Here is a 9,968-nt window from a genome sequence, read left to right as displayed (position 1 = left end):
AAGCCCGGGGCAGTCCCTTGGCAGAAATACTGTAGGTGAAATGTATACATGGGCATGTTAAGCCTTATGCCACCCGATGGGCTAAGGTGGAGGTAAAAGGGAAGGTACACCTATGCAGGGTGGGGGTTGTCCCCAGTTTAGCATATGAAGTGATAATTGGACGTGATTGGCCCCATTTTGAAGAGCTGGTGAGAGAGGTGAGCTCAGAGGTTGCCTTGGCAGGGGAGGAGAAAGATGTAGGCCTTACAGCCCTGCGTACCTCCCGCAAGCGGCTGGTCTTCCTCCAGCAAAATGATGCCTCTCTTGTCCATGCCCTGAGACAAGCCCAGGACCTCTCAGGAGCAAGAGAGGGTGCTAGGAGTGGTCCCCACTTTGAGATTATGGGGGGATTGCTGTATAGGGTTGTACCTGCGCAGGAAGGACACAGTGAACTGTGACAGTTGGTGATCCCTGAACCCCTGAGGCTAGCCGTTTTACGACTAGCCCATGACCTGCCTACAGCTGGCCACCTGGCAGTGGAGAAAACCACTGACAGGCTTGCCCGGAAGTTCTACTGGCCCAGGGTGTATGCTCAGGCCAAGCAGTACTGTTTGTCCTGTCCAGAATGCCAGAAGACTCAGAGGAAGGGGCCCCCAGCAGGGCCCTTGATACCCATGCCCGTTATAGGGGAGCCCTTCGAAAGGATTGGGGTGGACCTGGTAGGGCCTTTGGAGAGGTCAGCATGGGGACACCAATATATACTGGTGGTAATTGATTATGCGGCTCGATATCCTGAGGCCGTGCCTCTAAGAAGTACTTCAGCTCGGGTTATTGCCCAGGAGCTGTTGGGGGTTTTTGCCCGGGTGGGTTTCCCCAAGGAAATTTTGACAGATCAGGGCACTAATTTCATGAGTCAGGTGATGAGGCGGATGTGGGAACTGTTGAGGATAAGGCCCCTACACACCACGGTCTATCATCCACAGACCAATGGTCTAGTGGAGTGCTTCAATCAGACCCTTAAACAGATGCTAAGAAAGTTTGTGCCGACCTATCCGCGACAATGGCATGTTTTGTTGGGCCCCTTGATGTTTATGATACGGGAGGTACCTCAAGCCTCATTAGGGTTTTCATCCTTCGAGCTGCTATACAGGTGACACCCCCGGGGAATTCTAGACCTGGTCAAGGAGCATTGTGAGACATCAGCCCTAGAGCCCACCTCTACCCTCCAGTATGTGTTAGATATGAGAAAACACCTTGCCAACCTGGCTCAACAGGCCGAGAGTAATTTAAGGCAGGCCCAAGGAGCACAACAGTACTATTACGATCAGCACATCCAACCCCGGACGTTTCAACCAGGCCAGCACATTCTCCCATGGGCAGGAGCAAGTTGCTTGCTCAGTGGCAGGGGCCTTACGAGGTTGTTAGGAGGGTGGGGCCGGTGAACTATGAGCTACGCCTCACAGATAGGCGGCGCTCGACCCAGATTTACCATGTAAATCTACTCAAGGCCTGGAGAGAGAAGGAGAGTACCAGTCATCAGGCAGACTGCACAGCCGAGTCGCCCAAGGCTCAGGCTTTTGCTCCTGGGAAGTTACCTCTTGATCAACAATTAACACCCACTCAAGTAGTGCAAGTTCGGGCCTTGGAGGCAGAATTTGCAGAGGTATTCTCTGACCAACCCGGGCACACAACGGTCGTAGCTCACCATATACAAATGGTCCCAGGGGCCATTGTCAGGATACCAAATTGTCCCTATCCGCTGCAGCTGAAGCCAGTGATAGTAGAGGAGGTAAGACGAATGCTCCAGTTAGGGGTCATTGAGGAATCGGTGAGTGCTTGGAGAAGTCAGCCGGTCTTGGTTCCCAAGCAGGATCAAAGTGTCTGTTTCTGTATTGATTTTCGAAGGGTAAATGAGGTATCAAAGTTTGACGCATACCCCACACCCCGAATAGACGGGTTTCTGGATCCTCTGGGGCAGGCGCATTTCCTTTCGACACTAGATCTCACTAAGGGGTATTGGCAAATCCCACTGATGGAAGAATCCAAAGAAAAAACAGCCTTTGCCACCCCTGTAGGGCTATTTCAATTTAAATATATGCCCTTTGGGTTACATCGGGCTGCCGCAACCTTTCAGTGGCTTATGGATAAAGTCTTGGGGTATTTGTCTCATTGTGTGGCTGCATATATTGATGACATTGTTATTTTCAGTCGTACCTGGGGGGAACATTTAGACCACCTCGGACAAGTTTTATTGGCTCTAAGGCAGGCCGGGTTGACGGCTAACCCGGGCAAGTGTAGAATAGCACAACAGGAGGTGCAGTATTTGGGGCATATTGTAGGTCATGGGCGGATATGACCTATGACGGATAAGGTGGAGAAGCTGAGCCAGTGGCCACGGCCGCGCACAAAGAGGGAAGTACAACAGTTTCTGGGCCTGGCCAATTACTATAGGTGATTCATCCCTCATTTCTCTTCCAAAGCGGCGCCCTTGACAGAGGCGCTTAAGAAAAGGCAAAGCCATACCCTAGTATGGTCTGAGGAGATGGAACAAGCTTTTGAAGTACTGAGGACCTGTCTCCTCAGCCAGCCTGTTTTACGGTCGCCAGTTTTCTCCCGGCCTTTTATCCTACAAACCGACGCCTCCACTGTGGGCTTGGGAGCAGTTCTGACACAGGGAGAAGGGGCAGCTGAACATCCAGTACTCTACTTGAGCCGTAAGCTAGAACCTCGAGAGCGCCGGTACTCTACAATCAAAAGGAAAGCGCTGTCACATGGGCTGTTCTAGCACTGAGACATTATCTCTGGGGAGCCCCATTCACATTGGTCCCCGACCATGCTCCATTACAGTGGTTGAATAAGATGAAGGATGACAACCCTCGCCTCACCTGTTGATATTTAGCGTTACAGCCCTATGCATTTACAGTCAAGCATAGGCATGGTCACCAACATGCTAATGCTGATTTCTTTTCCCGCCAGGGTCCCTGGTCCCCTCTTGGAGGGGGGGTATGTGAGGAGGCAAGCGGGGCTCACCCCTTTTCCTGGGGCCTTCCACAGAGCAGGGCCGAAGATAACAGGGCAAGGCTGGGAATCTGTGTGGGAGAGCAACTTGCGAGAAGGCAACCGCCAGGAGACGCGTGGGGGTGCACAGCTGTACGGGATTGCGGACGGAGAGAGGAACACCTGGGCTGGGTGGAGTGGTGCAGGAGGGGGTAAAAGAGGAGAGAGGGGGTGAGCAAGGGACAGACGGGAGAGAGGAGAGAAAGCATGTGGTTGAAGGAGACCGGGCAAGGCAGTTGCTGGCAGGAGAGCCAGCGCAAACTCAGAGCGGAGACTGTGGGGAGCATTCAGCGGGGCGATGCCATTCGTTGCCCTAGTGACAGGAGGGAAGGGAGCCAGAGCAGGCCAGGGCAAGGCACTACGGGAAGCGAGCTGGTGAAAGTGTAAAGAGGCAATAAAGACCCGGTGAGTGCACTGTCCTTCTGGTGTTGCTCTTCATGGAACTTCAAGGAAGAGGCAGCTTTAGCCGGCACCCCTCTCCTGACACAGTCACATGCCCCCAAATTAAACCCTTAGGAAGCAAGAAGCTGCGCGACAACCCTTGACAGTGGTGAGCCCTACATGTGAGAAATAGTGGGAAGATTTCTCCTGTCATGATGAAATTGACCCATCCCTTTTCTTCTGCCCCCAGAAGAGTGTAGAGATTTTCAAGAAGTCATTTTTGCACAGCTCCACATTGCATTGCAACCTAATGCGCCACAGCGGTGTACGTGGGACAGAACGAACAGCTCAGTATTGCCCTTTGTTACCTAGCAAGCCAATCTCTTCCCCTCCTATGTGGCTATAATCCACAACTGACATTATTTTTGCTAATTATTGCCAACAAAAAACAAAACCCTGCAGAATGATGGCAAGCGGTCATCTGACCTCCCTTGCTTATCCTCAGGGATCACTGACAAACATCAGCAGACAGTTTAAATTGCAGGCCTGGCAAGCTACTAAGCTGAGCTCGCTGCAATACACAGAAAGCTAAATGCGCTACTGTCTAGGAACATAAAAACTTCACTGTTTTGTGGGAGTGAATGTGGAGGAATGTAACCTTTTTGCTTGTTGAAACTGTTACATGCCATTAGGTGTACTGTAAACTATCCTGTGCTCAATCTTTGACACAGACAATAAGGCTAAGAATTAAAGATGCCTCATTAGTATTAGAGAGATGAGAGAGAGAGAGAGAGAGAGAGAGAGAGAGAGAGAGAGAGAGAGAGTCATTGCATAAATAGGAGGTGTATCTACACTGAGTGTAAATAACGGCTTGTTCTGGGTAAAGGATCTCATAGAGAAAACATGGAGAGGGTCTCTATCTAAAGCAAGACTCTAAAAAGGTAAGTGCTTCAAGCATTTATACTCAGTTGCTAGGCTGAGGAAGCTTGTCACATGCCATGATCTCTTCTGAACTTTGCAGCAGTAACACTCATGCTAAAATCCAAATTTAGAACCAAGTGATGGTTCCTTGACATGGGAGCTTGGAAGGCAGTATGCAAGTATAAGAACTGCAGTGGACTGAGACCTGCATGTAGACCAGAGAGGCTGGTGTTGGAATCCCACTTAGACCACAGACCTTACTGAGTGAGCTTGAGCTAATCTCTGTCTCTTGTCCTCGCCTATCCTATCTTACAGGGTTGTTGTAACGATAGGGGCTGCATGTTTGGTTCCTTGATCTGGAACCTGCCCTGATCTCAGAGCCAGGGAAATAGGTATCAAATAATAGTCAGACTGATGCATTCCAGCAAAATGCTACAAAATGTCATGGAACTTTAATGTATCATTTAAAAATCTAATTTGTAATCAATGTCTGAATGCTGAAACTTATTTTAACTGTGTATCTGTATAAAAATGAGACTGACAACTAATTAGATCTGAAGTTAAGCAAAAAATATCTCTGACACTCATTTAAATGTTGTACAACATTTGATTTGACTGTGTCCCTTGATGATGATGGTGTTGATGATGATGAATTCCTGTTGAAAAAACAGATTTTGTAAAACAAACTTAAATGCCAATTTATAAAATACCAATTTATTTATTTTATACTAAGATACTGTTTGGAGACTTAATATTGAGATTTAATATTAGTCTTGTAAACTGAAAACTGAGAGTTTCTGTATGAACTTATGCATTATATAGATTCTCAAAAAAGTGGGGGGCAAATGCTATTTAATATGCATTAAAGTGGGGGATGCATTAATAGAAGCATTACTTCCAAATCATGAGAAGTAGTAGATCCTCTGAACTCTTCACTAGTCAGATCTCATCTTGTTCTGGGCACCAAGATTTAAGAAAGATGCAGAAAAGTTATAAAGGTTCAGAAGATTGCAACAAAAATGATCCAGGGTTTGGCAAAGACTCCCATATGAAGAAATGCTGAGAAAATTGGGCATGTTCAGCCTTGAGAAGAAAAGATTGAGGGGGGACATGGTATCCCTCTATAAATACCTCAAAGGCTGTCACAAAGAGGAAGGTTAAGATCTCTTCTTGGCTGATAGCAGAGTGTAGGACATGGAATAATCAGTTCAAACTGTGACAACCCAGATTCAGGCTATATATCAAGAAATGTTTCCTCACGATCAGAGTAATACAACAGTGGAACCAGCTGCCTAGAGAGGTGGTGGGCTCTCTCACACTGGAGACATTCAAAAAGAACCTGGACAGCCATCTGAACGGGATGGTATATATTGTGTTCTGCAATATATAGGAGGTTGGACCCCGTGGACCCAGAGGCCTTCACTGGCCTCTTCCAACTCTACTATTCTACCTTTCTGTGATTCCATATGAGTTGGATCCTGCTGCATATCAGAATGAGTGGGGCTCATTGCAGCCCTGTGTGACCTTGGTTCACAGCAAATAAGGATAAGTTCTGTGTCACTTCCCCTTTCGAGCCTGCAGTGTTACATCTTGGTTTCTCTTTCCCTACTCCCTTGACCACGATTTATCCTGGAGGTGAAGTTTACAGGCATGAATACCAGCTTTGAAGATAATTTTAATTGGGAAAATGGCAGTGATATCTAAGTCTTTGACCTCCACTCTTTTGAGATGCGAATGTTTTGCTCTTTAAAGCAAAAACCCAACTGGCTCAGAAGCAGATACCATTCATAGATCTCCTGCATGCCATATCTGGTTTGGCTCTGAAACACTACTGCTCTTGCATGCTTTGCTTTTTTTCCTCCTCTTTCTGGATGCTCCTGACTTGCTTACATCACTCAAGGCAGGCAATTCAGGACCAGTGCATTGCATCCGCTCTGCAATGTTTTCTCCCTCCCTAGAAGAATCTGCTCCCTAGAATGGGTAAAGGGGCTGCAGAAGGACTGTGGAATGGTTGGGTGGGGAGAATTATGAAAAGGGCTCATATGCTAGAGATGCTTCTTTTGTTCAAGGTGGGAGCCTCTGGTTACTGGAAAAGAAATTAGTTCTGAGTGGATTTCATTTGTACTACTCCAGGTGTAAAATGGAGCTCGTACAAACTTTCTGCCTCTTGAGATCAGGCAGACTCTAAAGTTACATCGTTTTCCGTGCCTCCTGCAAACACTTCTATTTCAGAAAGCCTTCCTGATCTAACCAGCCAATCTTTTATGGATAGTTTTATTGAATTTATTTTTAACATACAGATTTATTATTTTCATTTGCTTTACCTTTTATTGTTCAACATTCTGAAATCTCCCATACTGGAATAAGGCGATGCTGTAATCAAATGAACAAACAAATAAATAATATTCAAGGTGGCTTAGTCATATGTAGAGTTGAAATTGATGGTAGTTAAGTTATTTATGTATTTATTTTATTTATATACTGATTTTCCTTTCAAGGAACTCAAGCCAGCTTACATATTCCTCCGCTTCCTCTTCCTCTGAATTTTACCCTCACAATAACAATTTTGTGACAAGAGTTAGGCTGAGAGTCTGTGACTGTTCTGAAATCACAGAACCTGGAGCTCCCCAATTCCCTATCCAGCAGCTAAATTACTATTCTACACTGTGTTATTGATTTAAGTGGGCCTACTCTATGTATGACTAAGTCTGGATCCAACCAGATATATTGATTTTTTAAAAAATAAATTCATTCTATCTTATCAAGGAGTTACAAACTAATGAAGCATAGAATTGAATGGGTTGTCAGTTTGTCCAGATATCCTGATGCACTGCCCAACCTCAGATGCCCTTACTTTATTTTATTTATTTATTTATTTATTTCCATTTATATCCTGCCTTTTTCCTACAGAGGGCTCAAGGCAGCTTACATCATTCTCCTCCTCCATCTTATCCCCACAACAACAACCCTGTGAGGTAGGCTGGGCTGAGAGTCTGTGACTGGCCCAAAGTCACCCAGTTGGCTCCATGGCCAAACGGGGACAAGATCCAAAGGTTCCTTTGCTTTTTGAAATTTAGGATCTGGCTACTGAATCTCTTTGTTCATCCCTTAGTCACTCCTGCTGATGGATTAAGTAGGAGACACTTAACAGCCCGCACACTCTTGGATCAGGAATTAAACATGAGCACAGTGAAAATGACGTTAGAGTATAGATGGAGAGAATTGGGCTACATGTGTCCCAGCACTGGCTCAGTGTTACTAATCCTGCTGAATGGAAGGTGCAAAGCTGGCTTTAAAATATATGTGTTATTTCTATTTTGAGAAAGGGATTGGCCCATAATTTAGTTTTGAGTGGCCTCAGGCAGAATTGATGGGAACTAAATGGTATCAATAGTTTTGCTGCATGCACTCTTTGCTTCACCCTTTATCTCTTCCAAACTGCAGAGAGGTTGTGCAGCTGAGCTGTTTGGTTTGCACCCTGCAGTCATTTGGCAGTCACTTAGGCTTTACTGATGCCTACAAAGAAACCTGGAGAAACAGTGTCCTATCTCACTGGGCCTTTGAGAAAGACTGCCTACTTCTCTTGTAAACCCACCTGCTTACAGTCATGTAAATAGCTAGATCATCAGGGTCTAATCTGGGTGCCTGCTGACAAGTATGCAACCCTGCCCAGTGACTGAGACGACTTCCAGGTTCCTGTTTTGACTGGGTCCTTGGGATTAATCTTAGAATTATTTTTTAATTCAGATGGAAACTGAATTTGTGCCTTAAAAAAAATATCCTCCCTATTTTGCTTCCAGGTAAGGTGGTATTTGCCCACCATTGATAAAAGGTTTATTTAATAAAAGGGAAAAATACTCCATTAATGTTTATGCTACAGTAAAACAAAATAAAACTTTCAGCTATGTGCCATGCATTTAATGTAATATGTATCTTGGCTCCAGGTAGAAAACTCAGTGGGTGGCTTCTCTGGGACTCTTCCAGGATCACTTTTCTGTATGTCAACATACCTTTTCTCCAAATAGTAATGACTATTATGCAAAATCTACCCAATTATCACAATATTTTTCTGCGATACATTATCTCTTTGCCTAATCACCTTTTGTATTTGAATTTTTAATCCCTGGCTGCAGTCATTTTTTGTCAACATGTGCATCAAGGTAAGTATGCACAGTTTCATCTATTCCTAGTTCCTAGATCATCACCAGCAATGCACCCCATTTTAAAAAAAATAAACACTGAATAGCCATCATGTATATTGTTTTCATGGAACAAACCTATGTTTGTCTGGCATCGTCTGTGTTAACTCATATTGAATCTGAACCATTAGCAGCTATAAAGAATAAATCTACACAACGTTGTGCAGCACACTAAATTTCTCTTTTTGAACTTTCACAAAACAGGTAGCACCAGTGGTTAAAGGATGTGCACTGCGTTGAGCCCAAAGGCCCGAGGCCCTGGTCTCTCTGATATGCACCAGTATAGCCAGTGGCTGGCCAGCAGGCATGAGGCTAATTTGTTACCGATGAAGGAGGATTTGGCACTGTGGCTGACAAACATGCTGGGTAAGGTTCTTTCTCTCTCCTGTCATGATTGCTGGTTCTTTCTAAGTAGCTAAGGATCCAGGCCATACCAGATTAGAAATCTGTGGTTGACTGGAGCATGCTGGTAGTTGTAGGACTTTTTCTGACTAAACATGTATAAGATGGTGCCCTGATTCTGGTTTTGGTTCCTGAACCACATATGGAAAGATGTGATGTAAATAAACAATTAAGCTTCTGGAATTTATCTTCCCTTCTGTTTGACAGAACTGTTCAGTCTGAGAATTCAAGCAGGTTTCCCATCTGAGGAAATAGAGAAATAATATAAAATAAAGAATTTTGTCTATTTAAAGCAGGGATCTTTTGGGACCGTTGGACAAATTTGGAAGTTGGAGAGCATGTCATAGGCCCATTTATTAAAAAGCTGCCATGGAGGGCTTTTTCATCCATAAAATGGCTACCAGGGTGGGCGTGACCACCCTGGGCATGGCACAAAACACATTTAACAGAAGACAAACTGCCAAAACTAACAGAAAAGAAATTGTTCCAAGAAACTGGGTACAGAACTGAGGTGGAGGGCTAAGCTCCAAAAATACAAAGTTATTCTTTTGAACTCAAATAAAACATGTGAACCCAAACAAAGAGCAGAGCTTTTCTTTGCAGGGTGTCCATCTCAACATGAAAAAGCAAATTAATCCTAAGAAATAAAATTAAAGTGGCAGCGGGCCCAGTGGTCTAAAGAGGTGGTTTTGGGCATATTAGTGCCCAGGGACTCCATGATGGAAATCCAGAACCTCTGACTCAGTAATTTTTTCCCAAAATGGGGAGAACCATTGCCTGAACTTTATTTGAGGACCACTGAATAATGGAGCTCCCTAATAGAAGGAAGTAGCTGTGGGAAAGAATATAGCCACTTTCATGACAGATTAGATACCCATGTAACATGATACCAGCAACTGCCAGATGATTTTTGCCAAACTCCACCTCATTGGTCACCATTTTGTGACTGGTGAGTCTTTGCCGTTTTCATTTCTCTCATGCAGGCCCAGGGGTAGTCAAAAAGCCCCTATAGGAAAGCAAATTTCCCTA

General features: G+C 45.0%; 1 protein-coding gene across 1 annotated transcript in view; it reads left to right on the top strand.

Annotated features, from left to right (window-relative positions):
• Positions 1 to 8,761: 8,761 nt before the first annotated feature.
• The window catches only part of GAS2 (growth arrest specific 2), a 97,065-nt gene continuing 95,858 nt past the window's right edge, over positions 8,762 to 9,968 (top strand). Inside the window, exon 1 of the mRNA XM_044425991.1 lies at positions 8,762 to 8,903. Coding sequence (XP_044281926.1) covers positions 8,762 to 8,903 — 142 coding nt within the window. The remainder of the gene's footprint in view (positions 8,904 to 9,968) is intronic.

This window comes from Varanus komodoensis, unplaced genomic scaffold, assembly GCF_004798865.1.
Source record: "Varanus komodoensis strain SLA01 unplaced genomic scaffold, ASM479886v1 scaffold16, whole genome shotgun sequence".
Lineage (NCBI taxonomy): Eukaryota > Metazoa > Chordata > Lepidosauria > Squamata > Varanidae > Varanus > Varanus komodoensis.
Note: the sequence above shows the minus strand (reverse complement) of the source record. Positions and strands in the feature narration are given on the sequence as shown.